The sequence below is a fragment of the Zalophus californianus genome, chromosome 6 (assembly GCF_009762305.2).
Source record: "Zalophus californianus isolate mZalCal1 chromosome 6, mZalCal1.pri.v2, whole genome shotgun sequence".
NCBI lineage: Eukaryota > Metazoa > Chordata > Mammalia > Carnivora > Otariidae > Zalophus > Zalophus californianus.
Window position 1 is genome coordinate 13797358 of NC_045600.1, and position 17482 is coordinate 13814839.

General features: G+C 41.8%; 1 protein-coding gene across 6 annotated transcripts in view; it reads left to right on the forward strand.

The window, feature by feature from the left end:
- The window catches only part of EFCAB11 (EF-hand calcium binding domain 11), a 172236-nt gene that overhangs the window by 62803 nt on the left and 91951 nt on the right, over nt 1-17482 (forward strand). For 2 of the 6 annotated variants that reach the window (XM_027572402.1, XM_027572400.1), the window contains exon 6: nt 10653-10731. The exons of 2 other annotated variants lie outside the window; for them this stretch is intronic. In XM_027572402.1, coding sequence (XP_027428203.1) covers nt 10653-10731 — 79 coding nt within the window. Of the gene's footprint in view, nt 1-10652; nt 11646-16561; nt 17265-17482 lie in introns of those variants that run through there. 2 more of the 6 variants (XM_027572403.1, XM_027572401.1) reach the window with 2 other exon arrangements.

Here is a 17482-nt window from a genome sequence, read left to right on the forward strand (position 1 = left end):
CTGGAATATTCTTCACCTTCCCTGCCTGTGTCTGGCCCTCTCTAACTCATTTGAGACTCCACGTAGGTAGCACATTCTGGAGGAAGTCTTACCATAGAGTAACCAGGAGGAGATGTGGCAAATGGCAATAGTACCAACCAAGGGAAATTGTTAATATATGAAAAGGTGTCTCTTTCATATGAATGTAATAAGAAAAAAAGAATATGTTAAATGTAAATTAAGCTAGTTGTTATAGACTTTTCTCATTCTGTGGAGCCCCTGGAACTTTCCTAAAGGACAGATTAGGAAACTTTCATCTTCCTTTTCATCATTTACTTAGCCATCAGCTCAGGACCCTCATCCAACTTAATCACTTCCTGACGCTTCCTGAGCTGCGAGCCCTGTCCACAGGGTTGTGGGGATGTTCAGAGCGCTACCTCTCATCAGTCTCTGTTCTTTCGCCTGTAAGACACACAGGAACAATGCAGCTTCCCCCCCTCCCCTGCCCCAGCTTTTCTGAAAATAGGAGCACAAATGGCAAGAAAGGCAGTACAAATTGGGAGATGTCAGTCCATTAGGAGTGATGCAGGAACTCTGATGGAGTCAGGGGGAAGAGGTGTAAATTGCAGGATAATATAAAGGGGAGGTCAGTCCGTTAGTAATGCAAGGAATGTGATGGACTTAAAGAAAAGGTATAAATTACAGGGTAATGTAAAGAAGAGGTCAGTACATTAGTAACATGGGAAAACTGGCAGATTTGGGAGGAAAAGGTGCAAATTGTAAGATAATGTGAGGTAGGGGCTTCACTGTAACGACAAGCTTCCATCATAATCAAGGACGCTTGCTGGCCACATAGCCACTGGCTAGAATTTTCAGTATTTTTATGGTTCTATCTCATAACAGATCTTTCTGTCTTTTAGAATTCTTGATTAAATTCCAAGTTAATAATATAGAACAAAATTATTATTCTTGCCCAACAGAGGAAAAAACTGAGTCAGAAAGATTCCCACAAAACTTCTGAATGCCTGAACCTATAAACCTCCTATTTGTCAATCCTAGCAAAAACACACCTTTTTGGGAACGCTTTGCTGCACACAGACATACATTCCTCCAACAGGCTCTGTAAACAGGACGGTCATTTCTGGGTTCAAGATACAATTTAAAACAGTCAGACAATAAAACTGTTAAACAATTTTAAAGTATAACAGAAAGTGAGAGACTTTTCTCAGTGCACCTCTCTTATTTCTAAACATCTTGTGAGTGAGGCATTGACTTCCCTTTGTTCCAGAATGTCTTTTCAAGGGTGTTTGGATGGTGAGCAGGCTTAGAAGATAGAGTTAGGGTTCCCTTCCAGAACAAAAGGCAGGCACGCTTACCAACCATTTTAAAAGACTCAGGCTCCCTAAACTCAGGCTTCCCCTTCTGTAACGCAACCCTCTGCATGTGTCGCCATCCATCTGGGCTCATTTGCATCATCCCATAGGATTTGGGGCGTAAAGGGAACCAATGCGAATGTGCTGACCCTCATGCTGCCTGCTGTGCAGTGAGCAACGGAGTTCTTTTGTCTGTGAGCCAGTAATCCTGGGTCTTCTGCCAGTGTCCGTGAATCCATGGCAGGCTACCTTCATCGCTTGCAGAGAGGCTGAATTCCCAGATTCTTCACAGTTCTTAACAGTTTTATCAACAAGGATGGGATGCTGACAGTGACATGGCTTTCTGGAAGAAGGATGAGGAAATCCTGATCCCTGACAGGATTTGAAGAAAGTCCATGGAACTTAGTAGCAAATATGTTGTCCAAATTAGATGGTCAACCATGCAATAATGGTCATCCGCTTTGTCACTCGTTTCTGAAGAGGCACCGAGGAGGTGGTTGTAGTAATAGTACGGAGAGCTGCCCAGACAGTGTCTGCGTCGTTGCTAACCCTCCTCCAGGCAAGAGCACTTCCTCACCAATGTGGCAGTCAGCCTCAAGTCTGTTCTGTAGTAACAGCTCGTCCAAAGACTCATATTCGGTGGGCAGAAAGTTCTACCTCTTTTTGCAGACAACATCTATATAGATGGACACCTACGTTGAATGAGAATGAAGGGAAATTAGTGACTGCTATGGGCAGAACCCAAGAGTAGCCTTAGAACTTTGGCTGATTCTCTTGGGAGATGAGGAGCCGGGCACAGAATGCCTATTAAGGAAGAAGGGCAACAGCCAAGCCATCTTATAGTTTAGCTCCTCCTACATTCTATGGTGCAAACTGTAGATGCAGTTGGAGATAAGGTCTCAGAGTTTTCGTATTATTTAGCCAACTGATTAATATACATTTAAAGGTCCATATTTGGAAAATCATTATTTGAAGAGCAAGGGAATGATAAATTCAAAATTCAGGAGAGTGATTACTTCTGAAAGTGAGGCACAGGGCTGAGATCAGAAAGGACCACATAGGTAGCTACAATAATGCTGGTACTTTTCTAGTTAAGTTGGGGGTGAGTTTGCAAGTTTTGGTTTTATTATCGTGCTTCATAATGCAACTATTTGTTACATATATTCACTATATGCATCAACTATTACATAATAAATTTGTGCAACAAGCTCAGGAAAATTTAGTTTGTAATTAGAATTACTGGATTGCTATGAATTACATAACATCTGTTAGATTTCTGTGTGGGTTTTAGTAGGGTGGAGGATAATGTCTTTCTTTAAGAACCCTACAGCATCCAACAGGAAAGTGGTATATCTACATGCCTTTGTGGGAGAAATTCTGGAGAGGTTCAGCAATTTACCTTTTTAGATGGTAGATATGTCATGAAATTATAGTGGTTCTCTTATCCGCATATTCGCTGTCTGTGGTTTTGGTTACCGGCACTCCACCACAGTCCAGAAGCAGAGGATCCTCTTTCTGATGTATCTTCAGAAGGTCAGTAGAAGCCTGATGCTACATCACAGCACCCACGTCATTCACCTCACCTCATCTCATCACATAGGCGTTCTGTCATCTTACATCATCACAAGATCTATTACAGCACAATAAGATATTTTGAGAGAGACCACAGTCACTTAACTTTTATTAAAACATATTGTTATAATTTTCTATTTTATTAGTTATTGCCGGTACTGGCATACTTTTTTTTTTTTAAGATTTTATTCATTTATTCATGAGAGACAGAGAGACACAGAGAGAGAGAGATCCAGGACCCTGGGATCACGATCTGAGCTGAAGGCAGCCGCTTAACCGACTGAGCCACCCAGGTGCCCTGGCACACGTCTTTTTATTGCACTTTGCAGGTATTGCATTTTTTACCAATTGAAGGTCTTGCATCAAGCAAGTCTATTGGCGCCATTTTTCAAACAGCATTTGTTCACTTCGTGGTTCTCTGTCACATTTTGGTAATTCTCATACTATTTCAAACTTTTCATTATTATTGTCATGGTGATCTGTAATCAGTGATTACAACTTGCTGAAAGCTCAGTTGATGGTTAGCATTTTTAGCAATAACGTATTTTAAAATTAAGATGTGCACATTGGGGTTTTTTTTAGACATAATGCTATTGCACACTTAATAGACTACAAGTAGAGTACAAATGTAACTTTTATGTGCACCAGGAAACCAGAAATTCATTTCAGTTTCTTTATTGTAATATTTGCTTTATTGTGATGGTAGGGAACCAACGCACAATAGCTCCGAGGTATGCCTGTAATCTCTTACTGTGCCTAATTTATAAACTAAACTTTATGTATGTATAGGAAGAAATAGTATGTATAAGGTTGGGTACTATCTGCTGATTTAGACACCCCCTGGGGTCTTGGAACATATCCCCCATGGATAAGGAGGGACTGTTGCACTGCAAATTAAGTGCTCTCATATTTGCTCTAGCTAAGACTAATTAGAAATTATTTTAGTTTGAGGTCTAATTCTAGATACAGTTCATTTTCATCATTCCTAAAAACAGCTTGTGAACGCTTTCTATATTTATAATGCTGAGGGGACATTACCCAGGCATTTGAGAAATTGGGAAAATATTATGTGTACTCTACCAACTTCAACATCCTTGGGGATTGGGGAAGCCCATCTTATTTCCCTTCCAAATTCTATCTTCTCTATAGTCAAGAGAGGGAAGACTTCTTCAAGCCTTTCTCAGGAGGCAAAACTCTAAGGAGAATTTTGTGCTTCTTGTGTCCCCCGAGAATGAGTGCAGCTCCTTGCTGACAGCTTAGCTTAAAACAAGGCTTCTGGGAGCTCCATCCTTTATCGCCTGTGGGAGGATAGCACACTTCTAGGTCTTGCTGACCTTGAGAGTTAAGACACTAGATTCCTTGTGAGGTTACCCTTAGGATGTTATCATCATACTACTAGCTAAATATTTTTATCACCTACTTTAGACCAAATGCTGTTGGTACTTTGTTTTGTTTCTTCTTTTTTTTTTTAAGATTTTATTTATTAGAGAGAGAGAGTGTGCGTGCATGAGCTGGGGGAGGGGCAGAGGGAAAAACAGACTCCCTGCTGAGCAGGGAGCTTGATCCCAGGACCCCAAGATCATGCCCTGAGCCGAAGGCTGACGATTAACTGACTTGAGCCACCCTGGCATCCTCCATTTCCATTTAATATTTACAGCAACCAGTGGTGGCTGTTAGCATCTCCCACCATTTTATACTGAAGCACAGCTTTGAGATGGGTGAAGTGACTTTTCATGTTCTCCTAACCAGAACGCAAACTAGGTCTTAGGGATTCTAAAACTCATGCTTTTAACAATACCAGAGCCTTGTCATTTAATGCACTAATTCTAATAATATCATGGGAGCATATAGAATTTTTTTTACCTGATGGAAATCAGAATGCCACAAGGTTTGGTGATAGGAAGTGGTGTGGAAAGGACGTGGCCTCTGGGCAGGAGGGAGGCTACCCTGGGGGTTGCTGAGATCCTATCACCCCTCTATTTTTAACGAATTCCATGCTTTTTCTTTTCATCAAAACAGTGTCCTCAGTATCTGGGTGGTTAATGTTTTTGGATAAGCTGGATTAAACATTCCTAAAGTGTGAGGGGTGGAGGGAACAAGCGCATGAGAGAGATTTTTATTTGGCTAAGCACGATTATATTTCTTTACCACGCAGGAATGAGACCGAGTGTCCACACATTTGCTTCTATAAGAAAGCAGGCAGGGTTTGAACAGTGCTTGGTCTCTGGCATTCTCGTGAGTAGTGTGGATGTCATTCCACCATTCCACCACTCCAGTGTTTTCCTCCTGGTCCTAATGAGGGAAGTCAAAAACTTAATGTGAAATGGGTATCACAGGCAGAGTTTGAAGTGTCTTTATCCTTGGCTTGCAGATTTGTCTTTATTTGGCCACAGAAAAAATAAATAAAGACTTTAATCTGATTTAGTGAATGCTTAAAACAAGGAACTGCAGTGTAGAGATAGCAGGAGTGAGCCTCCCCCAGGTGGGACCTCGGGCTGGCAGCATGGTCGAAGATGAGTGCTCGGTGCTTTAGAACCAGGGAAGAGAACCCCCAGTTGTAGTGTTTTCAGGAGAACATTATCCAGAAGACAGTCCACTACCTAATTCTATGGAATACTTTTCTCTTGCTACATACTCATACGTGCCTCATTTTGGTAGGGTTCAGTACAAAATCAAAATATCTTTCCTTGTAGTAAGACGATTTCATATCACAAATTCTTCCTGAGGACCACACAATCTCGCATACAGTAATGGTTGAAGAATAATGCATAATTTGAAGACCACTCCATCCTACAATCTACATGAAGTCCTTGGAAGCTGATCAAAAAGAAATTTTATTTTCGTTCAGTCCTTCCGGGCTTCTTCTCAGGGCCAGTTCTTCGATTCAGTGATCAGATCACACGCTATTGATCCACCAGCTAAACCAGTGTTTACTGCACACTTATAATGGGCATAGTTCAGAGTTTTCCCCTTTGGAAGAGACAAAGAAAGTATAGTCCCCAGCTAAGAATGGATTGGTTTCCAAAGTTTGGGGAAGTTGAATCTGGAACCTGGAATGTAATGCCCAGAAGTGTAATAAAAGTAATAAGTGTAATAAAATAATGCTTAATTTCCCAGGCTAGCCCACCAGGCATTTTTAATTCCTAGTGTGGTTGACCCATACCCTAAAGCCTATGTGTCCTGTTAAGTGTTAAAATACAGGAAGAAAAGGAGGGGCAGTCTCTTCTCTGCCTTTCTGGGCTCTAGGCTCAGCCTTTCTTCATTGTCTTCGTACCTCAGAGGTCCCCAGTGTCCTTGTATCATGCTATTTCAAAATTACTTGCTGCTCGTGCCCCCCCCCCGCACCTCTAATTTCCTCGTTGTAGCTGGCCTCAGCTGGATGAGAGTAGGAAATACTTTGATTAAACTAATTCACACTAAAGTGTGCATGACTGATACCCCTTAATCTGCCCAGAGGCATTTGCATTATTAAAAGAAAATGCTTATTAAACAAGTATAGATTATTTAGGACCTAAAATAAAGTGAAATAAAAAATGAAGGCTGAGCAGAGGAAGTTATGTTGGGATATAATAGAGATGAACAGCTCAACGTGGAGTTTGCTTCCCAGGGCTAGCTTCCCTAAGCCAGTCCTGCTTTTTATCACTTCTTTCTTTGCACTGCTTCTGAACTTAACTAGTTCCAGAAAAGGTCAAGTGTTAATATGGTAAGGCAACAGTAGAAGCTCCATGGCTGGGGATGAGGTTTGGGGAGTGGGCTGGGGAGGGCCGGAGTTATTGGCTGAGGACGTAAATGACCAATTGATTATAAGTGTGAGTTATGTGTAAGGCATGGACACTGGCCTAAGGAAAGAGACACAGGTATCACACTAAATAGAGACCAGGGATCATGAGATCATTCAGCAAATTCAGGCCCTATCAACTGGCAATGAGCAAGCAGCCCTGTTCCTGCCTTCATGCTTAGGTACAGTCAAATCGGGAAAGTAGACCTTGGGTAAATAATTACACTAAAACTAGAGCATCATAAATCTCTCTCCCTGCTGTATTAGATAAAGCAAAGGCTATGGTGACTGCCTGTAAGCAGGGCCCTGATTCACATGGGGGTTACGGTGGCTTTTCTGAGTGGGGGTTGCAGGAGAGACTTGGGATCGAGTCATGTCAGCCCCATGAAGAGGGTGGGGACGGCCAGGCCATGTAGAGAGCACCTCAGGCAAATGCACAGTGTGTGCAAAACCCAGTGGAGGAAAACTCTGTGGTGCCTTCAAGGAACTGCCGGCGAGGCTTGAAGAGGGGGGACCCGTGGGTGCAGGAGCCCTAAGAGAGACACAGCACTGGTCACCCAGTGTTGTAGCCACATCAGAGGCTTGGAACCTCAAAGGTCTGGGGTTTGAGTTGAAGCTTTTAAGTGAAAGAGTGACAACCCAAGCTGTGTGACCCTGACTATACATATAACTGAGGTTTACAGAACGGGAAACCTACTCGTGAATTAAAATTAAAACCTGAAGGGGCACAGGAAACACTGTTGTTGCCTCCTCTGTGTGGTTTGTAATTTGAGAGGTGCCCATCAAGGCCCCGCTCCAAATATCTTTCCAGTTACTCCTGACACAGTGTCTAAACTCCTGTAATTGAAAAATCCATCTCTTTTAAAACTCAGGTTCCCTAACAACGAAGGCTTAGGCAAAAGGCGACTTTAAAAAAAAAAAAAAAAATTGTTCAGACCTCCAGTCATCTTTTTCTAAAGTGTCTTTTCCTTCTCTCTGTGACATCTCTTCCTCCTTCAGATGTCCAGGGCTCACCTGTCAGTCTCTAATAAATCAACACCCGATTTCAAGAAAGGACCTGAGAGGACGTACATGAACTTTATTTTTTCTTTTAAGATTTTATTTATTTATTTGACAGAGACACAGCAAGAGAGGGAACACAAGCAGGGGGAGTGGCAGAGCGAGAGGGAGAGGCAGGCTTCCCGCTGAGCAGGGAGCCCGATGCGGGGCTTGATCCCAGGATCCTGGGATCATGACCTGAGCCGAAGGCAGACGCTTAATGACTGAGCCACCCAGGTGCCCCGTATATGTACTTTATGATGCAATTTTGAATCAGTCTGTTGCCTTCTCCTAGGATGTAGATGTGTGACCGATTGTAACTCAAATTGCCTTACGTGATAAGTGAAATCTGTTGGTTCGCACAGCTGAACCCAGGAGAGGTGAGATGCGCCTGGGTGTAATTTGACTGGGGCTGGGGCTCGGCTGTGCATCTCTGGTATTCTTCAGCCTTGCCCTTGGCCAAGTCCGCTGTGATTGGCCTGATGCCCCTTATGGTTGCAACACTGACTGCAGCTATCTCCAGACCTCACAGCCTGGGTTTTGAGCTGCTCTCCTCAGAGGGAGGGTCAGAAGCCCTGGGCTTCTCCCGAAGGTTGTGGGACCCCCCCCCCCCCACCGAACCAATTATGAAGACCAGGAGTGTCTGCTAATCTGAAAACCAGTCGCTGTGGGCAAGGGGGTGGCATCCTGCTGATTGGCAGCACACCGCTGGGACTGTAGGCGGGATCCTCCCCTCCCAAATCACAGGGATGCTGGATACCTGCAGTGGGGGCAAGGTCGAGTGGGTTCTAAGAAAGTGCCAGACAATGCTGATGGCCCAGGGGTATTTATATATTTTTTTTTTTTTTAAGATTTTTATTTATTTATTTGACAGAGAGAGAGATAGCGAGAGCAGGAACACAAGCAGGGGGTGTGGGAGAGGGAGAAGCAGGCTTCCTGCCGAGCAGGGAGCCCGATGTGGGACTCGATCCCAGGACCCTGGGATCATGACCTGAGCCGAAGGCAGACGCTTAACGACTGAGCCACCCAGGCGCCCGGGGTATTTATATTTTAAACTTTTTGTCCACTTGTAGAATGTTAGAGAAATGTGGGCATCGGCAAGCAGGTGGGAAGGGAGTTGTTTTTAGAGTAGGCAGTGGGACCATCCTGAGGGTCCCTATGCCAGCCTTCCTCCTGACATTCAGTGACTAATCTGCTAGTATGGCTCAGGTTATCCAGTGATTTTTGTCTCTGACATTCCCAGTGCTGTAGGCGTTTGAACTTGGGCGTCTCTAACCTTCAAAGAGGCTAAGTGTGTGGCTGGGGTGGGTGGAAACCAAAAAAGATGTAGATCCTGTTTGTTTAGGATAATTATGCAGGATAGGATAAAATAATTATGCATTATTTAAAACTATTATTTAAAAAATTATAGTATTCCTCATTGGATGTGTTAAAATAACTATAAACTGGAGTTTGGCAGGAGGGGAGGAAGGTGCAAATAAGGGTTATTGGTTAATGAAAGGTTTGACGATCTTTGTATTCTATCTGCCTTATCTAAGTTTAAGGACATTTTTAAATTCAGGATAAATGAATTTTCAGATTTTTTTAATGGGAATGGTTTCATTTCTTAGAATATTTACTTGCCTAAATGATACAAGGCTATATTGAATTCTTCAGCAATATTTCCAAATAAGGCAAATATATATATAGCATTTAAAAATTTTAATCCCAGTTCTTTTCTTTCCAATCAACTATGTTTTATTAGTTGTAAAATGTTAGTAAAACGAAAAGGAGAGTGACACCTGGGTGGCTCAGTTGGTTAAGTGTCTGCCTTCGGCTTAGGTCATGATCTTCGGGTCCTGGGATTTGAGCCCTGTGGTCAAGCTCCCTGCTCAGCAGGGAGTCTGCTTCTCCCTCCCCCTCTGCTGTTCTCCCTCCCCCCCGTTCGTGTGCTCTCTTTCTCTTTCTTTCAAATAAATAAATAAAATCTTTAAAAAATAAAAAAATAAAAAATAAATAAAAAGGAACATACACACCCTCATCAGTAAGGATAATGTGCATGCAGGATGCTTCCTAGTTGCTGAGGATACAGAGAAATGAAAGACACATTTCCTGTCCTCAGGGAACATCATATATTTGGGAAGAAAGTCAAAAACACGGAAAATAAATAGTAGCAGGTTGTTCACAACCTCATCCCACCGAGTGAGATGGAATGAGGAACAGTTGCTGGGATGAGAGGGTAGGCCTGCAGAGGATGGGAGAGGTGTGGATATTGGCAAGGAAGGGAAGAACATTTCAGGCCAAGTAAGTTTACGTTTGTAGTTGCATTTTGTTCTGTTTTCCCTAAAATTATTAGAGTGTTGCTCAATTCTAAGACTTTCTTTGCTGTATTGATATTTTTGCAGAATTGTTAGATTAGGTCATATGGATCCCTTCCAATCGTTTGTGTATTTTCTAACATTTCTGTAATGATTCCCTATGATTCTTTCAGAATTGTTTGTAATGATATAATAATATAATTCGAAATTTCTTTTACAGTGATGAAGAAAGTATTGCCAAAAGCAAACTAGAAAATAAAAGTATCAACTGTTCTATCTCTTATGAAATAAATGTAGGGACAAATACTTATCTCTAGGCCCTAAAAACTGTCCCATCTACACAGTCACTATTTTATAGCATCTTAAACATTCAAGGCTGTTCCTCATGGACATCTTGGCCTGACACATTCATGTGAATTTCAAAAGACATGAGAATTTCAGGAAACTGAATCTGACTATAATCAAGTTGGCCAAGTTCTTAGCTGACTTTACGTAACACTTGAGTTGTTGGGTTATTCTTCAATTAATAAATCTAGAAGTAAAGCTAACATTTTCCATTTAGTGTTATGTTTTTCCTTTATTTCCTGACCTTTCCTGTTCATTTCCTTCCACCAGGCCTGCAATTTCCCCTGTTTGGCTGCAAATTCCTTTTGTCCTGGGATGGTTGAATCCCTGGAGCTTTGGACAGTGCTCAGTGAGTGCTCCATGAATGGATGAAAACAGTATTTCACACCAGAATAGAAAGAAAGAATGCTGAGGAAATTAAGTACAAGTACCTCTTATGATTTTAAGTTTCATACATGATTTTGAACTATCTATATTGTCATAGCAACTTCCTGCTGTTTTTTTTTTTTTTGAGATTTTATTTATTTATTTGATAGAGCACAAGCTGGGGGAGCAGCATAGGGAGAGGGGGAAGCAGGCTCTCCACTGTGCAGGGAGCCTGATATGGGGCTTAATCCCAGGACCCTGGGATTATGACCTGAGCCGAAGACAGATGTTTAACCAAGCCACCCAGGTGCGCTCCTGCTAGTTTTACCTAACCAGAAGCTACCCTAGATATGAAGGCAGGTGAGATTTATAAGCCTAGCAGAACACGCTTGAACATCAATTATTTTGTCAGGCAGACCTGTTATCTGTGACATATTAACACATTGATGATATGGATGCTCAGATTTTTAAAAGATCTTTGGATTCCTCATCTGCATAATTAAGTTCTTTCCAGAACAACTTAAATATTGTAGATTTCACATGTGTGTTTCAGACTAGTCAATACAACTAAAATTTGATCGTGATTACTAGCTTTTCAAAGCCTTCTTTCATTTCCCAGCAGGCAGCTTCCTGTCAGAATTCATTTCCCATTTGGAAAATCTCTCTCTGACCCACGGTTTTTTGGACATAATTCATCCTTCACATAGTTGAGTCTACCCATTGTCAACCATCCTTAGCTCCTCAGATGCCAAAAGACCCCTTTATATTCAGAGTGATAGAATCTATCTGAAACATCAGAGGAGAGAAAACTTAAGAAAAATATTTAAAGATTTTGTCTCTGTGATTTTTCTAATTTAAAAAAAATGCTTTTAGTGTGTATCTGTTTCTGTTATTATACTTTAAGAAATTAAAGTAATAACTGTTACAATTGAAGCAAGATGTGCTTTCTGTTCTCCCTCAATCTTTACATGATTAAAATTAAGCTTTGGCATAGCTGCAACATAATTCAGTTCAATTTAGCAAATATATATGGAAACCCTTTTGCTGCCCCCCCCATTACTGTGGCATCTACAAGAACTGCTTTTTTGTTACAGTAATTGAGTGTGAGATGTGAGCATTCCAGATGTGACTGTGGGGGAAAATAAAATTCACTATGGAAGGGGGTTAGGTTGTGAAGGCATCATCCAAGGTGGTGGATCTTAACAATGTATTAGTTTGGTCTTGCAAACGGGAAAGTCTCGGGTTAGGGGTGCTGAGGTTGGATTCAGCAGGGCATGTACTGACTCTTGGACAAGGAAGGGACATGATGAGAAAGGTCTTCATCTGGCTGCAGGCTGTACCAAAGAATAAAGAGGTGGCTGGTCCACTGGAAGCCATTGTCACTGACTGGGGCCTAATTGATGAGGTCCTGCTTCAAGGGTAAAGGAGATGGATATGTGAAAAAAAAGTCAAGTCTTAGAAATGTTACCCAGAAAGAAGCTGATAGCCTCCAAAGCTGATTGACTATTGGGAAGCAATGCAAAGAGAACTGCACAGGTTAGTTCCAAGGGCTGGGGGCCTAGGCAAGTAGGAGAATTGTGGTGTTATGTTATCATAAATGGAGGATTGGAAAGAGAAGTGGACCAGGCAGAATCTGGAGAGGATACCCATGGTTAGGAGGGAAGCCAGACAAGGGGTGGTCAGAGGAGATCCAGGAAAACACAGTTTCATGGAAACAAAGGGAAGATAGTATTTCAGGAAGACAGAGTGAACAGAGTAGTCAAGAAGTAAGAGTCTGAGTTTGATTTTGTACAGGAGAAGGACAAAAGGTTAACCTTTCAGTAACTTCAGAAAAGTAGCAGAAGTGGATGCCAGATGGCAAAGACCCTGAAAAGGTTTGTGTGATTGGTGAGACTGTAATACAAGATCCTTCAGTTATTTCCAGTAAGAAACCCCTTTGAAGGAAATCCACTCCTTCCCCGACTAGGAACAAAATGCCAGCCTGTTATTAATACCTGTAGATTTAAAATGTACCTATTTTCACACTGTAACTCAAAAACTATTTTTACAAACCATTTGGAAATAACGTTTTTATTTTCTTTGATTCTTCTCTTTCAAAATTTTGCTTATCCCTCTCTGAGATTTATTTCTAGGTCATTGATTCAGATTCCAAAACTAGTATTTTCTATAAGCTTATTTTATACCTACTAGAGTTTAAATTCAAACATATTCTGACAGTAGCAACTGAAATAGCTTCAAAGACGTTTTTTACATCCACCTTGCTTTTTCTTTGTTGATTGTATCTTTTCAAAAATGCCCCAGATTGATAGCTCCTGAGATAGTATGCTATAGTAACAACACACACTTTAAAATTGAGAAATGTACTTTGGCCTCATTCTGGTTCTTGAAGATGCCTTTTACTCCTAAGAGGAGCCAGTCAAGAAAAAAGTACGTTAGAACTGGAGTCACAGGAACTAGGTTCTGTGCCTGTCCTTGTTGTATGACCTGGGGTCAACGTCTGGAGTTTTTCTTCTATGAAGTGAGAGAATTGTAGTAGAGGGTCAATTACATCTCTTTCCAATGGAAAATCTCAGAATGCATGAATATACTACTTACTCTTTAACTTAGTCATCAAGCCTATCATGTGGTATGATTCCACATTTGAAGGTGTGGTTGGGTTCCTCATGTGCTCTCCCTTCCTTGCATCCTCTGCCTGTGATGGACCATCATCTCCCCCTTCATGTGGTCAACTCTTATCCTTCTAATCTCATGGTACATTTTCTGGTATACGGTGGTATCCCCAGGACCAAGCACCTCCAGTACAGATTAGGTACTCAGTAAATATCTGATGATCAAATAAATGGATCGTATTCTATTTTTTTAATTGAAATATAGTTGACACACAATGTTACATAAGTTTTAGGTGTACAATATAGTGATTCAACAACTCTATACACTATGTTATGCTCACCACAAATGTAGCTGCCATCTTGCCACCATATGACACTATTACAATATCATTGACTCTGTTCCCTATGCTGTACCTTTCATCCCTGTGACTTGGGTTGTACTGTGTTACTGTCCACCCTTGTGGTGGAGAACCACCAGCCTAAGCATTGGCATCAATTATGAGTTTAGAAACATGGAGATCTCCAGGTTCCCCCCCACCCCCACCCCTTTGGTATGTGATTTTTTGGAAATGGGCCCGTTGGTCTTGTTATGTGAGAAGCACTTATCTACCTTCTGTGAATTCCTGGATGTCACAGACTATAGTTTCTATTAGTTCATTCCCAAGCCCTAGGGTAATTTCTGTCGGAAATCAGGTGTACAATAAATGATGTGAATAAATGAACCCCAATTTTGAGATAAATAATAAAATGTCCTTTTCTTTTGGTTGCAGATATGACACCTTGAAACTTTAAATACTAATTCACACTCCCCATAAGAAATTATATTTTTAAATAAATGAAATTATTTGAATGCCCAAATCACTAGTTCTGATAACATTCAAAACTCCTGCTTTGTTATCTAGGATCACTTTGCTCCATTTGCCTTTCTTACAACTTAATAATGAGTCATTTGCTTTCATTATGACTTGGCTTGCCATGTACCTTGTTTTCAGTTTTTTGTTTTTTGTTTTTTTAAGAAGTCACAACCCACCACTATCTTTTAGTTCTATAGTTCCAGTATTTTAAACTGTAGTTTCTTTTTTGGGGGTGGGGGACATGAAGCAGGGAAGGAGCAGAACCAGCATTAACTGTGTGTTGTCTTACCACTCACTGTATTGTATAGATTATATTTCTGTGCTCCAGAGAAAAGAAATTGAGGAAATGGTTTTTTAACTAAGGAAATTATGCTATCTTGATTTACAAAAACCGTTATCACTAATACCCTATTGACCCGAGTCTCGGTTATCTATTTTCGCCCTACAAATGACCCTGACGCTCAGCAGTTTAGAGCAATAAACATTTAGTATCTCACCCAATACCTGTGGGTCAGGAATCTGGGAGTGGCTTAGCCGGTGGTTCTGGCTCATATCCTCTCAGGAGGTTACATTCAAGATGTTGGCCAGAGTCACAGTCATTTGAAGGCTTGATTGGGGCTGGAGAATTAACGTACAGGGGTGCTCCCACTCAGACACCCGGTGATTTAGTGCCTCTTGTTTATAGGAGGCTCTCTCGTTAGGGCTGCTCGAGTGTTCACAACATGGCATCTGGCTTTGTCCAGAGCAAGTGATCCAGGAGAGTGGGAAAGCATAGAGGAAGCCCCAGGGCCCACACTTACTGAGAGGGCTATTGGGCCTCAAGGTATTTGTGGACGCATCTTAAAACCACCACAGCTTATAACATAAAACACCAGTTTGCTGCCTTGGATACTGTCCAGGTTGTGAAAGCAACCGTGATCCAAGTTATTTATTTCACTTCTTATCCATGAACAGAAGTTGGATATCAGAATTTCCTAGTTTCCACTTTATTATTTCCAGTGTCTGCTTCCTTTTTATTCTCTTGTAGAAGATAACAGATAATGTAAGATAATGAGATACGGTGGTAAAAATCATGAAGTGTTAGAATCAAAAGTTGTCATTTTCTCTCTGTGTTCCAGACTACAAGCTTTTCCCGTCTAGAAATCAATTCAGAATGTATCTGCCCTGAGAAACCTTCTTAATGGAGGTGGGAAAAAGTTTAAGAAACCTGTTTCCAGGTAAACCAGTGAGTACCAATTACATAGCACTCATGGATGATCATAAGAACAGGTGCCAAAAATAACAAGCTTTCAGAGAGGAGCACATTACAGTGAAATGAGAGCTTCTCCAAAAACGGAGCCAGTGACCATCAGGTATCTTGTTGGTGGTTTTATATGTGAACTTTCAGAAAGAAAAAAGTTAGGTCGGTAACAGCTATAAGCCCTAGTGGGGGAAGAGGGGTTAAAAATCAACCAAAAGGCATTTATTAAGTGAGCTAGGTATCAGGCATTGGGTTTTTACCTAATTACTTCATTTTGAATATGCTCTCTCTCTCTTTTTTTTTAAAGATTTTATTTATTTATTTGACAGAGAGACACAGCGAGGGAGGGAACACAAGCAGGGGGAGTGGGAGAGGGAGAAGCAGGCTTCCCACGGAGCAGGGAGCTCGATAACGGGGCTCAATCCGAGGACTCTGGGATCACGACCCAAGCTGAAGGCAGACGCCTAACGATTGAGCCACCCAGGTGCCCTTGAATATGCTCTCTTTTAATTCTTCTCCATCATCCCCAGTCAATCTTCCCTTCTTTGTGTCCTTTCTCTGCCCCACTAGACTGAAACTCAAGGGCAGAGCTGAGACTTTCATCATTGGATCCCAGGTGCTGGAGGCAGTGCCTGGCCCCTTGCTGACATTTATTGTTGTTAAACTTAAGCATCTTTATAAGTGAATACCATTATCTTCTTTTTCTCCGTAAGATTGTATAACTTGAATGAAGGTAGAGTAAGTGGCAGAGTTTGGGGTCCAAATCCAGGTATGCAGTTTGTGCTTTAGCACAGATGCTCTTGGGAAGATTCCAGGAGGCCACTGTGTTGGGAAGCCCAAGGAGCATCCTTACTGGTCTTCCCTGAGAAAAATTACTTAGGAGGTATTTCTGTGTTTACCCAGAATGAGTCACTGTGGTTTAAGAGAGTCTTCCTAGAGACAGTTTGTTGATTGACTGAAAGGATCTTGAGAATAAGCTGCCCCATTGTGTTTGGGCTACAAGTGAATTTTTGGTGTTACCTGATGTTTTTCTGTCTCTAAGTGGGATGCTAAAAATTTCTCATTAATGCTAAGGGAAACTCCCCTATCTCTTTTCCCATTTTTTTCCAGAGAGTCTACCCTGGCTGATGAAGAAATTAGAACATGGTATTTAGATAAAAAGTTGGAGCTCAGTAAATAAGAAGATTATGTATCAAACCCCTTGGCCAAACCCATCACTACTAAGAAGGGGCCTTCTTGCAAGAGTCCAGGCCCTAAACTACGGAAATGGTGGAAAACAGATGCATTCAAATGGGGTTTTGCATCTAAATCCACAGGACCTTGGTGACAGGATGTGTAGTGGAGGGAAGTAGAGGCCCCTAGGCTTCTGTCCTGGTAGTCTGAGTGAATAGTGGCTCCGTTTGGTGTGACAGGAGACAGACATAAGGGGAGAGCAAGGTGGGGTTGATGAGGACATCCATTTGGAATGTGTCTGTGGGACAACTGAAGAAGGTGTTCCGTCGAAAAATGGGCATCGAGGTCAGATGGCTCCATGAAAGAGAAGTTGTCCCAGGATATCTGGGAGAGCACCTGGGTCTCAGATGTGTGTCTGTGGATGTCCCGTTCATGGATTGTTGGTACAGGAAAGAGCCGAATGGTACCAGCAGCCTTTCTTGGCTGTGGTGTACTATTGGTAATCTCTGCTGCTGTCTTTATATCTCAATGTCCTGGACACACTGGGGAGCGATGAGTGACCTCCTGCTTGGGTCGTAGAAGGGAGCGGCTACCTGCCGCTGGAGGACGAGGGCCCTTCTCTGCCAGGTCTCCCATCGGCTCTTACACAGAGCTTGCTTCTACCCAGTATGATTTGGTAATCTTAAATGCCTCCTTTTTTTTCTTCTTTCTGGTTTGCTTGCAATGTTGTCTATATCTGTTTTGAAATGTCATTCATTTTTCTTTTTAAAAGACAACCACAAATTCATGCTTTATTTTCTTGGGAAAATACTTCTAAATAAAAAACTGTAGCTTGGTTTCTCTCTGTGGGTGTTGATG